This window comes from Grammomys surdaster, unplaced genomic scaffold (genome assembly GCF_004785775.1).
Source record: "Grammomys surdaster isolate TR1022 unplaced genomic scaffold, NIH_TR_1.0 233, whole genome shotgun sequence".
NCBI lineage: Eukaryota > Metazoa > Chordata > Mammalia > Rodentia > Muridae > Grammomys > Grammomys surdaster.
The window spans coordinates 5,351,679-5,368,565 of NW_021604678.1; the positions used below are offsets into that span (position 1 = coordinate 5,351,679).

General features: G+C 42.7%; 1 protein-coding gene across 2 annotated transcripts in view; it reads left to right on the forward strand.

The window, feature by feature from the left end:
• Positions 1 to 14,763, forward strand: part of Rasgef1b (RasGEF domain family member 1B) — a 36,510-nt gene extending 21,747 nt beyond the window's left edge. For both annotated transcript variants that reach the window (XM_028773644.1, XM_028773645.1), the window contains exons 9-14: positions 2,001 to 2,080; positions 3,231 to 3,326; positions 8,343 to 8,438; positions 8,949 to 9,072; positions 9,955 to 10,027; positions 13,371 to 14,763. In XM_028773644.1, coding sequence (XP_028629477.1) covers positions 2,001 to 2,080; positions 3,231 to 3,326; positions 8,343 to 8,438; positions 8,949 to 9,072; positions 9,955 to 10,027; positions 13,371 to 13,395 — 494 coding nt within the window. In that variant the 3' untranslated portion in view covers positions 13,396 to 14,763. The remainder of the gene's footprint in view (positions 1 to 2,000; positions 2,081 to 3,230; positions 3,327 to 8,342; positions 8,439 to 8,948; positions 9,073 to 9,954; positions 10,028 to 13,370) is intronic.
• Positions 14,764 to 16,887: the final 2,124 nt, after the last annotated feature.

The following is a 16,887-nucleotide window of genomic DNA, read 5'->3' on the forward strand; positions in this document are numbered from 1 at the left end:
TGTCTGTATATCATCTGCCTTTGTTTTCTACCATTAAAATGCTGGCTATGTTTGACTCCATGGAAATAGTTAGTGGTCATCTAAGTCCGGGGATCTGAAAGGCTGACATACTACTCAATGATAGAGCATGACTTAGTTGTCTTCATCTACCCGTTAGAAAGTGCCAAGGCCAGCCACGGTCTGGAAGAAGATATTAACATATAGCCAACAAAGAGCTTGTATTCATGACCCATACAGAACCATACAATTGCACTATACAAGTAACCAGTGGATAATAAGTGTATAAAAGGATCATCAGAAATGCAAAAACCATCTCATACACTAAAATAAATTAATCAAAACTAATTGTACCAAATATTGCCCAGGGTAAGGGGTCCGTGGAAGGAATAGAGGGAGTTTGAATAGGTGTATGGCTTTAGCTACTGGCAGTTTCTTATAAAGCTAATCAGAAACCCACCCTGTAATCTAGGAGTTCTAACACTGACATACATATTTGCCCCATAAAAAGTGAGTACGCCTACAGAAAGATTTGTGCTAGAATTATAAATGAAGCTTTATTCCTAATAGCCCCAGCTTGGAAAAAGCCCAAATGCCCATTTGCAAGTAAATGACTGAACAAACTGTGGTGTATTCACACAATAAATACTCTGGAGCAGTAAAGATGAATCACTGAAACATATCTAAGCTGGATGAGTTTCACAATCGTGCTGAGCCTTTACCAGGTCAGGCACGACAAGGCATGTGCAGTTGGATCCCAGTCATGTGAAGGTCTAGACAAAGCCAACTCATGTCTGGCAATAGGTGACCCTTGACCACTGTTGCCATTTCTAGAGGAGGTGGAAAATGACCAGAAGTGGGGGTCCAATGGAGCTTTCCAGGTGATGGGAAGCTCTGATACAGCTTGATTGGATAGCTTGATTGGAATGGAGATGTATGATCTTGTACACCAATGAAATCCATCACATTGAACATCTAAGATCTGTGTCTGTGCTTTGCCTCAATTAGAAATCTCTTAGAGTTATTAAACATAGAAATAGTGGTGGCAAGAGATGAATATGTGTACTTATTTAGGTCCACATGGACTCCTCTTCCACAGCAATGTGGTACCAAGTAGCTGCAGTAGATAGGTTATCACTGGGACAGGCAGTGTTGCATCATGGGATGAATATGGCCTGTGGAGCCACATTGGCATGATCTCTGCTACTGGGGCAACCAGACAACACTGGGAAAATTCCCCAGCCTGGAACTTAGCTTATTCTTGAAGGAATGTGTGATGGGTATGTGAGGAAATATGTGGAAACCATGCATGCATGACAGGTTAGGTGACAGGAAACAGGTCAGCAAGTAACAACCTGTGGCCCAGTCACCAACTGTTCTGTTTTGTTTTAAAATGGCCAATGAGCTCACTAGAATTCTAATATTTTGAAGTTATTGAGAAAAATGAAAAAATAAAAAGAAATTCCCAATGTGAATATAAATATAAATTCAAACTTTAGCATCTTGTCAGGTGTGGTGTCTTATATCTTTCCTCCTAACACATGGGAGACTGAAAAAGGAGGAGCTGGAATTCAAGTCTTAGTTCTAAAGAAAAGTCCAGAGCAGTCTGAACTACATGAGGAAAAACCAAACTACATGAGAAAACCCAAACCATACAGACTTCAGCATCTATAAATAAAGTGATGAAGGATTGCAGTCATGACTATTTGTTTATGTAGTTACCTTGGCTGCTCTCGTGCTACAACATGGCAGGCAGGGTCACGGTCCCCCAGTATGACCTACATACTCCAAGAAATGTGCTTAGCCGTGTTCACCGCTGTGCTGCTTCTGAGCTGAGGAAAAGTTGGCAAAAAAATGTTGTAAAATTGGATGCTGTTACCACTAGCTGGAGAGCTCAGTTACCCGTGCTGAGTAACATACACACTGCAGGAGTACAAGCTACAATGATGTCTTAGGTCTCTGTTTTCGATTCTCTTCCCTTCATGTCCACCTTCAACCGGAAGCTGGTATGAACATGAGCCCAGTTTCGCGACTTAAGAAAACCTGGGCCAAAGTGAAGACTGCGAAGTTTGACATTCTTGAGGTATGTGAAAGGCTTTGTGTTGACTGGATAGAGCGAGCCTGGGATCCCAGCACCAGGAGGCTGAGCTTTAGGGCGGCCTGGGATGGATAGCAAGGCACCTGGAGGATGGAACTCAGCTGCATGATGCTGCTTCTCCATCAGATAGTACCATCAATGGAAAAGGCTTTCAGGCCAGAGGTAGGAAGGAGCCAGACAGGAGAGGGCAAAATAAAGTTGGCTTGGGATTGGTCTCTTTATCCAGAGGTAGACATTTTGGAGTAATTGATGGAAGAAATACTGACTTCTCAGTCACATAATTTTATACACCAAAATAGAACTGGGGTCCTGAACTGTAGAGAGAGGTCTGCTTCCCAGTTTGCCTTTTGTACTACTATACAGTGTCTTTATCTCCTTAGAATATTCATTCACCACTCTTTGAACAAAGTTGGTTAACCCAAACAGCCATTCCCATATAACTCTGACTTTATGTTTGTGTGTGTGTGTGGGGGGGTGTCTGTGTGTATGTCTGTGTGTCTGTGTGTGTGTCTGTGTGTGTATGTGTTTGGATAGTGTTCATTTTCCTGTTACCTTGGTGTGTTAATGTTTCCTATCTCAAGTCATTGGAAATAATAAACGTTCTTTCACCCAAACTGCCCGAAGTGGAAATTACCATCAGTTATATGTCCTTTTATTTGGATTCTCTAATAAAGTTCTTTAAAAAAAATAAGGCATGTTTTCATGGTTTATGAGTGATTGTTAGGAACTGCAGAAAGCAAATCCTCTTTAGGTGTTATGTCATATGAGTGCCTGTGCCCTGGCCCGTTGACCATGGAGTGAAACCAGAAACTTTTCTAATGCCAGGGTTCGTATCTCTCACACCAATTTTAATAGGTCTGATCTCAACAACTAGCTTAAATATATTTGATTTAGGTTTGACATTATCAAAGCTCACATAAGCTTCTAAAAATAAACTAAACCTCAGGAAGGAAAATGCTTGTGTTGTTGTTGTTGGTGGTGGTGGTGGTGTGTGTGTGTGTGTGTGTGTGTGTGTGTGAGAGGGGGGGGAGTGATACATCATTCTAATGAATCTCTTAACTCACTGTGACTCTGTATGTGCTGGGATGATTTTATAAATTGAGGGTGAGTAGTTAATAGCATTCTCTTTCTACAGCATCAGATGGACCCGTCAAGCAATTTCTACAACTACAGAACAGCTCTCCGAGGGGCAGCACAAAGGTCCCTAACTGCTCACAGTAGCAGAGAGAAGGTATGCTGTGAGACGTGTCACTTGTTACCTAGAGACTTGTTGGGATATAAACTACCACCTGAAGCTGTTTTAACTTGCTCAGACTTAAGAGGGGTGCACTTATAGAGCCCTTATCCCTCAGGAGGAGTAGGTCACGAGGAAGAGGAACTTAGGAGACAAAGAGAAGTGAAGAGAAGTAGAACTGTACAGTTGTGTGGTACATTGTTTGTATTCTCCTGTTTCTGATGTGTTCTGTAGTGCATCTGAGGTGTACTTCAGGCAGTTAGTTAAGTCGGATGATAAGGTGACTAATACCATTAGAAAGTAATTTGGTTTAATGGGAAAAAGATATTTAAGCTCAGCATAAGGTGGTTTGCTTAATGTAACCTTTCTTTCAAAAGAATTAGCTTACCTCCCACAGTCAAGCCATTTATTCTCAGAAAGTAGGTTAGTTGCTATGTCATTAGGCCCGCTGTGACTAATTGGATATGTAGGTGGCACGAAAAAATACAGGGGCAGTGTCTAAAAAAATATTAATGATCCGGTCCTGTCTTCCCCCACTCATTTTACCATGAGTTCTAGACCCTGAGACACATTTTGGCCTCAGTTCCTCTCAGAGGAAGGACAGATTGTCTGTCATGGTGTTTGAAAAGTAAATAATCAGTTATGATAACAGCTAATGCTGACTTCTTTTTCTTTTTAAGGTTTATTTATTTTTCTTTTATGTGCTTTGGCATTTTGCATGCATGTATGTCTGTGTGAGGGTGTCAGATCCCCTGGAACTGGAGCTACAGATAGTTCTGAGCTGCCATGTGGGTGCTTGAAATTGATCCCAGGCCCTCTGGAAGAGCAGACAGTCCCTTTAACTGCTGAGCCCCTTCTCCAACCGCTAATGCTCATTTCTTAGTGGTGGCTATCAACTTTTAAATTCTGCCTCCATGTTAAACAGTATTTTCAACCAGTTTGAAGAAACAGGGGGAAAATACTCCCTGACTTCTATGGCACCTCCCTGCAGAATCATCAGCTAAGACAAAAACTCCTTTTAAAGACGTAACTTTCCTACTACCATAACTGAAATTCCAGCTCTGGTGACATCTGAGAAACATTGCAAATGTATTAACCTTGGTTTTAATTGAGGAAATTTCTAGGCCACTTTTGCTAGATTTTATATTTTACTGAAAAGAGCCAATCTGAAGTGGGTTAAGCTTCCTAGTGACGATGAGCAAAAGCGAGGGAGGACCCTGACACCCTGAAGTGAGGGATGCAGGGCAGCTGTGAGGTACCCCACATCTCCCTGTGGTGGACAGCAGCCCTCTGATGAGGCCCTCTGTGAGGGAGGCAGGTGGCTGTGGAGTCCTGTCTGTCTGAGGGCTGCGGCTCTGAGAGCTGCCACCAAGAGAAGCCACTGTTTCTTATGCAACTTTAACAGCTGTCCCCAGAAAGGAAAACAAACCTAATTATTTACACTTTATGTCACTTAGTCATTTCAGCCTGCTTTATTGGTAAAAGGCAGTTCTATGTAAATTTCTAGGTTGAGCCTGTAGCTGATGGAACAGCCATAATTACAACCATCTGAAGAAGTGTGCCTTTTTTTTGTTTGTTTTTGTTTTCATAACTGGCCTCAAAAGATAAGAAATAAAAGCATATCTGGTGAGATCTATCCTTTTATTTTAAAAATGAGATTATTTTTCTTATTTTGAGCTGAGGGAGTACTTTATTATTCCAAAGTAACTGCCCATTTTACAATCTCCTTGGCAGTACATCTCGAATAATGGTCTTTGATCTTTTCCAAATCTCAAGTTTATGTGGTCAGAGCAGTGCATTTCCAGGTATCTGTTATGGTGCAAATCAAATCTGTCTTCCATGCAGGAGCCCTTAAGTGCTCTCTAATAGCTCCCCTCCCTGTGGGTACTCAGCATACTCGAGTCTCTCGGTGTATTTCTCATGTGGTTTCCAATCCCTTCGCTCTCCTATTTCTGTTTCTGCAAACTTGGTCCTCCTCCTTAGCATCGATTTCTAGATATGGAACTGATAATGCCTTAAAGTGCAAAGGCTAATTCTGAATTACCAGCACTTTGTGCTTACAGTACTCGGGGTTGAGCCTGGAGCTTTTACCTACCAGACAAGCACTCTACCATTCATTTCTAATATATCCCAGCTGTCATTTCAATGGTTTGCACTGGTTTATTTTTGAGAAAGAATTCACCAAATAGTCCATGCAGGCCTTCCCTAGTAGCTGGGATTATCAGGCCTAAATGAAATCTGAAAATATATACATATATATATATATATATATATATATATGTAGATTTCTCCATGTATGTATGTATATGTACATGAGTGCTCTCTATGCATGTCTGCCTGGATGTCAGAACACGGCATCACATCCCATTACAGATGGCGTGAGCTTCAATGTGGGTGCTGGGAATTGAACTCAGGACCTCTGGAAGAGTAGTCAGTGCTCTTAACTGCTGAGGCATCTGTGTAGCCCCAGCATTCAGAATATATTTAGAGGAGAAGTTTTTATTGCAGCTCCGTTGATGGAGTCCTTGCCTGGATGTACATAAAGAGTGGCGTTCAGTACCCAGCTCTCCATAGAACCACATGAGGCAGTCCATGCCCGAAGTCCCAGCACTCCAGAGAATTAGAGAAGTCTAAGGTTATCCTTGACTACGTAGTGATTTTGAGGGCCAGCCAGGAGGAATACATAATTCTACATGATAGTATATATATATATGTACACACATACATATATATGGCTATAGAGTATATATGTATATATACATGTTAGTTTATGTATGGCTATATAATATATATATGTATATATATGTATATATACATGTATTAGTTTATATATGGCTATAGAACATATATGTATGATATATATGTAGCTACTTAGTTTTCCCACTAATGATAGTGGCAAGACCTAATAGAAACAAGACATATTCCCTTTACTTACCTCACAAAACCCTTGAGTTCCTATATTCTGCACCAGTCAATTCGTGTGCAAAGCTGATGGGGACTCTCATTCGTGAACAAGAGGTTAAAGTCTGAGCTTCCCTTCTTGTCATGAGCATGAGAAATAGAGCAGCCAAGTGCCCCACATTAGGCTGGCTGTGTTTCCATGTTCCTGGAAGAATGACTCAGTAGCCGAGCATCTTGTAGGGACACTGAATACAAAATCCCCAGAAGGAATCCTTCTGCCTCCCATGGTTTAATGGCCTTGACAACTGCAGACTTATGTCTACAGACAGTAAATGAGGCTCACAGCCCAGCCCCGAGGACTGGGACAGCACAGAAGCTTCTCCTTTAACAGCACTGTAAACTACCACGTCTTCATTTTCACTGTGCCCCTGCTTGCCTGGGGCTGTCCCTGTATGCTTGTTTATTGTCTTCTGAGTGCGTTCACGACTTAGATAGAGATGAGAGTGGACCCAGCCAGTGTTTGGATCAGTGAGCATGGCAACACTCCAGTGAAACTCTGTGGTCACTGTCACTTCTACTTCACGTTTTTCACGCACCCTGAAGTATTATTCTTTCCAATGCCCTGTGCCAGCCACTTAAAAATGCAAGGTATGTGGTCCCTAGGCCATACCAAGAACAACAACACATACATTTAAAGCAAAACAAAGCACAAACAAATTCCTTACATTTTGCCAACCGCCCAGCTCTTAGTACCACCCAGCTGTAGAGCCAGTTCTTAAACTGATGTGTGATGGAGTCTGTAGCCCAGCACCTGCTCCTATGAGTGTTCTTTGAAAAAGGCAGCGTTCAGTGTAGAGTGAGAGCCAGGACCAGGAGAGGGAGAAGGAGGTACATAGTAATTCTACTTCCAGGGCTTTGCAGTCACGAGCAAATACGAGGTACTCAGGGCTGCTCATGAAGCAGAAGAAACATTTGATTATTCTCAACGATCAACGAAACAAAATTAACGAAAGGTGTTGTGGCTTTTTGAAAAACACTTCAGGGAAAAGATCTGACTTTCTCTCTAGAAGAGAGTTGGTGCTTGTTCTTTATGCGTAAGCCAAAAAGTTTGTTTTCTCATTCATGAGTCATGAGCTTAGAAGACTTCAAAGACCTGATCTTGGTGTTTTCAGAATTCCCCCAAATAATCTGTTGGATGCAGTATTTACAGTGAAGAACTTTTTCAAATACATCGCATTTGAGAAAAAAATAAAAATAACTATCAGAACTTTAATCTCTGATTCAGATGAGAGTGGTCTGACATAGGATACTTGTAAAGATTGCTACTCTAGGGTAGTCAGGGATGTACCTCCTTGTCAAACCATAGAATCCAGGCCAAGAAAGTGTCATTACAGCAGCATATTGGCTTTTGAAGTCTTTAATTTTAATTCACACATTTTCATCTCCCTCTCACTTGGAGGGCATCTGTCTGGCAACAGACAGTGCCAGGTTCTTCTAAGGGGCTTTTCCAGGGCAGCATGTGAAGACCTGCTCTCTCATGCAGCCAGATTTCTTCAAGAGGAAACTGTAGCAACTGCTGCTTATAACCTTCAAATGTCACATTATCTGGAGAAATGGCTTCAAGAAGAAAAATATAAAACCAACCAACCAACCAAACAACCAAACAAACCTCATTTAAAACATAGATGTTTAATGATGGGTTGATACAGAGCATAGGAAAGAGATGGGTCACGTGCCTTTAAGACTACTATAATTAAGGGGTCCCTAAATGAGTAGAATTCCTTTAGGTGCTTTCATTTGGGTAAGAACTTTTAAATGTTATTAAAGTAAACATTGAAGAAAATAGGAAAAATTGAACAAAAAGTATTGACCCATCCACTTGCCAACAGTGCTAGTCCCTACTGTGTTTAGGTGTTGGTGACATTTGCATCCTAGGCTAGGCCATGGAAGGTAGTGTTGATTCCATGTAGCATGGAATCAACAGAACAGTACACCGTGACTCACTGTGGCCTTCTATGCAATGGAAGTCAACACTGCTCATTTATCCCTTACATCTGTAATAAGAGGCTAGATGTCTATTACCTAGATAACCCTGAATCTTTTTCTTTCTAGATTGTGATACCGTTCTTCAGTCTCTTAATCAAAGACATTTATTTCCTCAACGAGGGCTGTGTCAACCGTCTTCCAAACGGCCATGTCAATTTTGAGGTGAGTGGAACGAAGAAGGATGTGAATATCAGAGTAGGGCTCAGGCGTGGTGGCACTCAGGAGCCAGAGGCAGGAGGATTGCCACAAGGTCAATCTGGTCTACACAGTGATTACCAGAGACCAGTCTACATAGTGAATTTCAGAGCAGCAGTGTCACATAATGAGAGTTATCTGTCTCAAAAACTAAAAACTTAAAACAGAAGCCAGAGTGCACTGTTTCTCAGTGCCCAAGCCTAGCAGCATGGCAGATTCCACAGCTCAGGACACACTTGCTATTGCCTACTGTCTCTAAGAAACTGACAGTACCGAGCAGCACAGAGGTTGTTCCCCTGGCAGCACTGACACTTTCGTTGGGAACGTGAGTCATCTTCCCTTCCCTAGCTAGCAAATACAATGCTTATTAGATAAAGACTCCGAAGTTCCCAAACTAGGTGCTTTTCAAATGGAATTGAGTCCTGTGACCTGAGAATTCTTGACAATTGCCCTTAAAATCTTTTCATTCTCTTTCAGAAATTTTGGGAACTGGCCAAACAAGTGAGTGAATTTATGACATGGAAGCAGGTGGAGTGTCCGTTTGATCGGGACCGGAAGGTCTTACAATACCTTCTCTCAGTGCCCGTATTCAGTGAAGACGGTGAGTCTTCAGCTTGCACCTGCCCCAGACACCCCCAGACAAATGCCCGTGCTTGGTTGCCTCTCATTTACAATGCCAGGCCTAGGAACTGTTCCAACGTTTTCTTTCTGTTGCACCAAAAGTCGTACAGTTCACCCCTAAAATGTTTTCACTTTGTAACCAGCCAAACATAGGACATTAGACATCTTTCCTGATGCCTGTCCTGCAAAGTGATAGGCTTAATTGAACAGCTATTAAAGGATATTTCAAAAAGGTGTGGACAGTCTTGACCTGTTAGAGCACTGGGAAATGGAAGCAGAGAATGCCTGGTTCTGCATAGGACAATTCATCAGTAGTCTGTAAAATACTTAGTAGGGGGCTTACCTACCGATTTGTTATATCCTCAGGGTTTGTTGATGGTATCTGCAGTAATGTCTGGCAGACATTTTGAATTCATATTGGCTGTTTGGGGTTGGGGAAACAACTTATTCATCTCAAAGATGAACAACTTTTACAATCTTGAGATGATATTTTTTTGGATTCAAACAACCTACATGTAATTTCTGTTAAAGAGCTGAGGGCGCCAGGAAAGAGCCATGGCCCTTCCTTTCAGAGAGAGTATAAACCTGAGTGTACAACAGGGCTGTACGGTGGTGTGCATGTTGAAAGCCTCTCGCCTCATGCATTCTTGGTTAATTAAGGGCCTTTTCAGCTCAGGGCCATGGGGGTTGTTGATGGCCAATCAGAAGCAGAGTGTCCCTCTGTGTTCTTCAGGATAACTCAGCATATCTGAAGGGTGTACTGGAGTTTAGGCACAAGCAGAGCAGACCTTTCCAGGAGTGGGGTTAATGTATCAGGAGCTGGCTTCAATCATAATGCATTCTTTCCTTTGGTTGATTGTAGCTCTCTACCTGGCTTCATATGAGAGTGAAGGACCCGAAAATAATATAGAGAAGGACAGATGGAAGTCTTTAAGGTGAGTCTCAGTGCTTCTTATGGTTGTGCTAGTCTATAGGGAACACTGGCTTTAGCTCAGGAAAGTCATATGCTTGCCTTGTGTAGGAAGTCCCTACCTACCTGTTTGGCAGGGTCTTCTCTAGATTTTTCAAAGCTTAATTTATTTAGGGTTCTTAAATGCTTCAACTTCCCTTCTAGCCCACCAACAAGAGGTAGGGGAGAAAAATGGCTAATAGGACAAGGGTATTGTGGGCCTTTTTAGAAGTAGTTCCTTGTGGTGATTCCACTTCTTTTCAGAATATCAGCAGTCCAGTCCAATAGCAAACACCAAACATGAATCAGTAGTAGTGGCTCAATCCAGCAGAGACCGCAAGGCTCTGCCAATCAGTATGAGTCAACAGAAGCAGCAAAAATCAGCCGGAATACCATGAGAAGTTCTTTGGCAAATCTCTGTCTATGATGTGAAGACCAACAAAACGTTGTAGATGTAGGAATGTGAGAGCATCCTTTCGCTGTCTGTAGGGTTCTACTTATACTCTTTCCAAGCATCATGTATCCCCTCAAACATCTGCTTCAGCAAAACATTCCCTCACAAGACAGCTTCCAGAGAAACATCACATGACACAACTGAGTTTCCAAAGAAACCAGGAGTTTCCACTTCAGAGTCTTATCTTCAGGTTACAGAATCTCTGTGGCTTGGCATTCTCAGTGCCACCATTCAGTCCTATTGCCTTTTATTTCTCTACAATGGCAGATAACAGCAGGATTGCAGTTCCTCCCTCATGATGTAATAGAATATGGAATTGAGATTACTCCATGGTATAGCACAACAAAACAAGTTTAAAAAGCCAGTTTTTCTTTGTTTATTAAAAGTTCAGACTTGGGGCTGAAGAGATGGCTCAGTGGTTAAGAGCACAGACTGCTCTTCCAAAGGTCCTGAGTTCAATTCCCAGCAACACATGCTGTTGGCTCACAAGCATCTGTAATGGGATCTGATGCCCTCTTCTGGTGTGTCTTAAGACAGCTACATTGTACTCATATACATAAAATAAACAAATTAATAAATCTTTTAAAAAATGTTCAGGCTTTATTGTTGAATAGTTCTAATCTTAAAACTATTTGTGTGGGGTCCCAACAAAAATGCTGTCTAAAATTAGTATCAGTTAAAGTTGGGGTATCAGTTAACAATCAGATATCAGGCCTCCTTTGATTTGAGAGAGAGAAAATCTGAACTTAAAATATATTTTGTAGGTTTAAAAAAAATAACAAAACTTTGGCTATTCTATTAGTATTTTTAAACAAATTTGCAAGTGTTTGTATTTTAAGCATGTGAGATATTTGAATAAGCTAAAAAGCAGCCAGGGCATAGTATGATACTAGATGATGAAGGCTAGTTCAGACATACACCAAAGTCAATACAAATCTAGGGGGTTGGGTGAAATAGCCCAGATTTATAATCTCAGCACTCAGGAAGCTGAAGCAAGAACTGAGTTTAAGACCAGCACAGGCTACATGGTGAAACCTATCTCACAAAAACAAAGGAAAAAAATGGAGAGTTAACTCCTCTAATTTATATTTTAGGGTGAACTTTGCCTGCCATGTTTCTTCTTTGCAATCATCCTCTCTTTTTTTCCCCCAAACAAGCAGGGCCTTTGGTAAGACTCCTAGTATCTGAAAGCTTGCTGTGGAGAAGTAGACAGATTGGTTCTGTAAGATACTCACTATTTGAATTATTCATGGAATTCAGATATATAAAAACCCAAGCCTACCAATACTATCTTTACAGTTACTCTGTTCTGGTGCAGATCAGTAGTTAGGTTGCAAATCCAGGGTTTGACAGGAAAGACTGAATCGTATAGCTCTCTCCAAGGCTCTGTGCACTGTAGACAGGATATGGTAACCCAAAGATTTAACCAAAGATTTTAGTGGGTTAACTAGAAAGTGGTGTGAGAAAGGCCATGTACTGGCTGAATTCAGACACACATATGGGGATCTGTTTATAGCTGTATAAACTACATGGTATAGCACAACATTTTAAAAAAATTATCTTTTTCTGGTCCGAGTGTGTTTGAGGGTTGGAAGCCAGGCATGTTGGCGCACCTAGAATCTTAGATCTTGTGAAGCTGAGGTAACAGAACCACATGTTTGGGGCTAGCCTGACCTACAGAATGAGTCTGAGGCTAACCTGGGCTATAAATCACAATTCAATCTCCAGAGAAATAACAGTAGAGGTGCTGCTGCTGCTAGGGCAGTGTCTTGATGAGACGACTTCTTGAGCACACGGTGGGAGTTATTCTTTGGTGTAAAAAGATGAGTTTCTATGTTAAAATTGTCTTCTAAGGAAACTTAGGGAACAGGCTACTCCTTCTATCTAAGTCCTGTGCTCAGCCTTTCCCATAACCATAATCATGGCCTCTCTGCCCTGCCTCCTCCCGAGGTGGAAGGAGCTCCTGAGCGTACACCCCTCAGACACACCTGGCTCTCGTCTTGTCACCTGTTACATTGTCATTTATTAGTATGGTGTGTCTGTTTCTTTCATAGCTGCTGTGCAGTCCACTTGAGGATGACTCAGGGGCATGTCCCCATGGCTGTCCCTGCCGTCCACACGCTTGCCAATTGTTCCTCAGCCCCACTTCCTATCTACTAAGTAAACTGTGCTGGCAAGTTCTATGTCAACTTGACACAGGCTAGACTAATTATGGAAGAGGAAACTCTAATTGAGAAAATGCCCCCATGTAATTGGCCCTCAAGTAAGGCCATGATAAATTTTCTTGATTAATGATTGACGTAGGAGGACCCAGCCCATCGTGGACAGAGCCGACCAGTGCTGAGCATCCTTTGTGGGGCTGTAAAATAGCAGACTAACCAAGCCATAAGCAGCAAGCCAGGATGTAGCACTCCTCCAGGGTCTAACCTCCAGGTTCCTGCCCTGACTTCCTTTGAGGGTGGCCTGTGATGTGGAAGTGTAAGCCAAATAAACCCTTTCCTCCCCAAGTTGCTCGTGGTCATTTTGTTTTATCACGGCAGTAGAGGCCCTAAGATGTAAACCTGTGTATCGTACACATGTCACACATACATAAAAGTTCATTGTCACTAATGGTGTGTACCTTTTGATTTAATATAATACCACTCAAGGTAGAGATTACCGTAGGCAGTGCTTCGGCTGTCTCCATTAATAACTGTTTAGGTGTCCAGCAGTCTGCCTGAAGGACCACTAAGATGTCAGTCCTCGATTCCTACTTCATCATTTCAACTCTGCAAAAGTACATTTAAAACGTAGCAGAGATGAGCATTAAGCAAGCAAGGCATTCTGAGCCAATACAACTGGACCTCTGCCTTACACGCTCTCCTTTATTCCACAGGTCCAGCCTTTTGGGCAGAGTTTAACACCTGGAAAGTGTTGCTGCTGTTGCTGCTGCTGCTGCATCAGACCGACCCTGGAGGCTGGCCTTTGTTTTCTGGCATCCAGTACTAGGAACTGCCTCACAGACTCTGCAAGGAAGCCCAGCTGTAGATCGGATGGGAAATTCATTTCCCACAGCTGACAGATTGACTTGGATTTCTTTTGAGACTGAAATCTTCACTAAGACACTTGAGAAAGAATCCTCTAAAAGTCCCGGCTGGCTCTGCACATGATTCATCTTCTGGAATTTCCATGTGAATCATAGCTCTGCACCTGGATGGAGTTTTCTTTTGTTTGTTATTATTATTATTTTTTGGCCTGAACATTTGCTGCTAATGGAACTTACACAGCCGACCGCTGGCTCTATGGAAGCCCATGTTTCTATGTTAATTTAAATGAAAAAGGGAGAGGAGGGAGGGGAACCCCTCCCACGTAACCCCCAAGTTTGGATCCTGGACCTCAGCTTGAACAGTATCCCAGTGAGGACAAAGATTGGGTGGGGCTCTACTGCCTACATCCCCTTATCCAGGGGGGTATTGTAAACACCCCTTCCCCCACCTCCCACCCCCTCTTCCTCCAAGGCATTGCGTTGGCTGCTGGCTAGCAAACTCCTTCTTACCCATATAAGTTATTTAATATAATAATGAAACTCAACACTGTGGTAGGAAAATAGCCACTGGGGGATGGGGGGGGGGTTGAAAGGCAGAGTTTGTCACTGTCAGACTGCCCATTCTGCGGGAAGGGTCACTGTTGGATTGCCCGTCCTGCGGGAAGGGACTGAGTTTTCTTTACCCTTCTGAGCTGTTTACAGCCGACCACTGTGTCCTATAGATGTATTTTCAGTAGGTTTTGGTTTTGTTGTTGTTGTTGTTAACTTAGTTTTCCATGATGCTGCCCCATCCCCGTAAATGTAAATGCTATGACTTTAAAGGTCTTGAGGGGAAAATCCATGACCTAACCACAGTCGTTTTTCACTAACTTATTTTTCATTATTCTCTGGAGACAGTTGGTGGCTAAACGTGTGAACAAGGAGTGCATTAAGAAAAGTTACCTCCTTCCCGAGTAGCAGTGACCAAATGAAAACTGGGTTGCTGGCTGATCAACCTTCACATCCAAATTAGGTCTGTAGTTGCTCTGCAGGCAGCCATTACCATACTCTAGGAGAAACTTTATAGAGTAGAGATCCCTGCTAACGACAACGCACAATGCCGAGTTCCAGCCGTGTTTGTTAACCCTTCTGACGCCATCCTGAGAATCAGCATGTCTTAACTGTGCATCATCTCAACAGGCCTGACCTGTCTCCAAGTCGTCCCTTCACAACGTCAATACATTTTACACTCTGCAGCCAGGAATTGTGGTGTCTTCCTTTGCTTTCTGAGTGGAATTGTGGGTGGAGGGATGGGCTCATAGCCATAGTCTTTCGACTGGTCCAAAATTCGTGCACTCCCGAGAGAAAGGACTTAGGAATATAGGCACAGATGCACATTTGTGTTCTACGAAGAAATCCTAGGCAACATTCAATCACTAATATTTTTCAGACACAGTCTAAGATGTGTAGGCACAGATTCAAACGTCGTCATTTCCACACTTAGTTACTGTCTTAGTTAGGTTTCCATTGTTGTGAAGAGACACCATGACCAAGGCAATTCTTATAAAAGGCAACATTTAACTGAGGCTGGCTTAACAGTTTCGGAAGTTCAGTCCATTAGCATCATAGTGGGAAGTGTGGCAGTGTCCAGGCAGGCATGGCCCTGGAAGGAGAGTTCTACATTCTGATCTGAGGGCAGCAAGGAGAAGACTCTCCTGCCCTGGGTAGAGCTTAAGCATAGGACCTCAAAGCCCACCCCCACACTTCCTCCAACAAGGCCACACCCACTTCAACAAGGCCACACCTCCTAATAGTACCACTTTTTATGTGAAGGGCCAGAAGGTCCACTAGGTACAGGAGGCAGAAATAGTAGAGAAACTGAGGCTCTGCCCTAGGGGAGACTTCTTCAAAAAAAGGCATGGCAGGGTAAACATTTTGATTTAGTTCCTGATTCCCGCTGTGGCCTGGGGGTGGTCTTTAGGTGCCTTGGGATGATGGAAGCTGACGGAGAGCACCAGTGGGACGAATAAGGGTCAGCTGGGTACAGTATGGAAGGTCCCCTCTTGACTGTGTCTCTGCAGTCATGTCCAGCCTGGGAAGGGTCTGACTCACCAGCCAGCAAGATTCTTAAGATTTTAAAATACCTTACAGAAAAATTTAAAATGTAATTAATATAGCCCTACAATATTGTCCCCCCTTTTGTACTGTCTTCCCCTGGCCTCCATAATTGTAATTGATTGTAGCAATGTTTATTTTCATCTGTCTAACTTAGGGGTTGGCACATTATGGCCTGCTGGCCAAATCTAGCCAGGTCCTTGATCCCTATGGCCTATAGGTAACAGGTTGAAAAACTCAAACAAGGAATTATATTTTATGCCATGGGGAAATTATATGAACTTCTAATTTCACTGTCCATAAATGAAGACTTAAGGGAACATGGCCATGCTTACCATTTATGCTTCTCTCATGGCTGTCTTCTGCTACAGAAGTGTTACACTGTGTAGCAGAGACCGGATAGCCCCAAAGCCACGTACATACACTTTGGCCCTTTATGGAAAGTTTGCCTGATCTAAGTAGTTATTTTTGTTGATTTGTTTTGTTTTTCTGCAATAGACCAATAGTTCTCAAAACTGCTATAAGGTCTGTTGTAGCATTATATACCTAAATATGGCCACCAATTTTTTTTTCCCTAAGTAGTCTCAAGACTAGAAATGTGATTCCAAGGCGGTTTAAACAGGTGTTCCGTTACCATGGTTATCATGCTCTTGTTTTTACTATCCAGCCGAACCCGAACCCCCGTGTGAGAACTTTTATGCAAATCATGGAGCATTTCTGCCTTCTGTGTGGTGCACGGCCTTCACAGCACTTTAGTAGATACGTCCCCAATACCCAAGAATACCCAAGGTTGGCCGGAGGCCTTCCTAATGCAAGCGTAAACAGCTCTAGGCAATGACAGCAGCTCTGTTTAGGCATGCCTGTCACTCAGTTCAAATCCACAGGGCTTTGAGCTGGGCCCTGGCTGAGGTCTGGGGGTCTCAGTAGAGGATAGATGAAGGCAGATAAAAGGAGGGTGTATGACTTGAAATAACCCCTTCTTATGAGGACACAACACAGTTCACTAGCAGGCAGTCTGTTTTCCATAGCTAACAATGATACCACAATTAACACTCTGCTGCTACTTCTGTCTTTAGAGGCTTTACCCATTTACCTGGTTGGAACCTTGGCTCTCCCCATGTCTGCCAGTCTTCTAGCACTCTCTTCTGGTACAGTCCTGCCCCGCCCCATGCACCTGCCTCCTGTGTGGAGACTGGCATCTAAACTATAACATTAGAAGTTGAGCTGTGGATTATGAGTGGCCCCCAGGATTTATCAATGCTTTTTACTTACC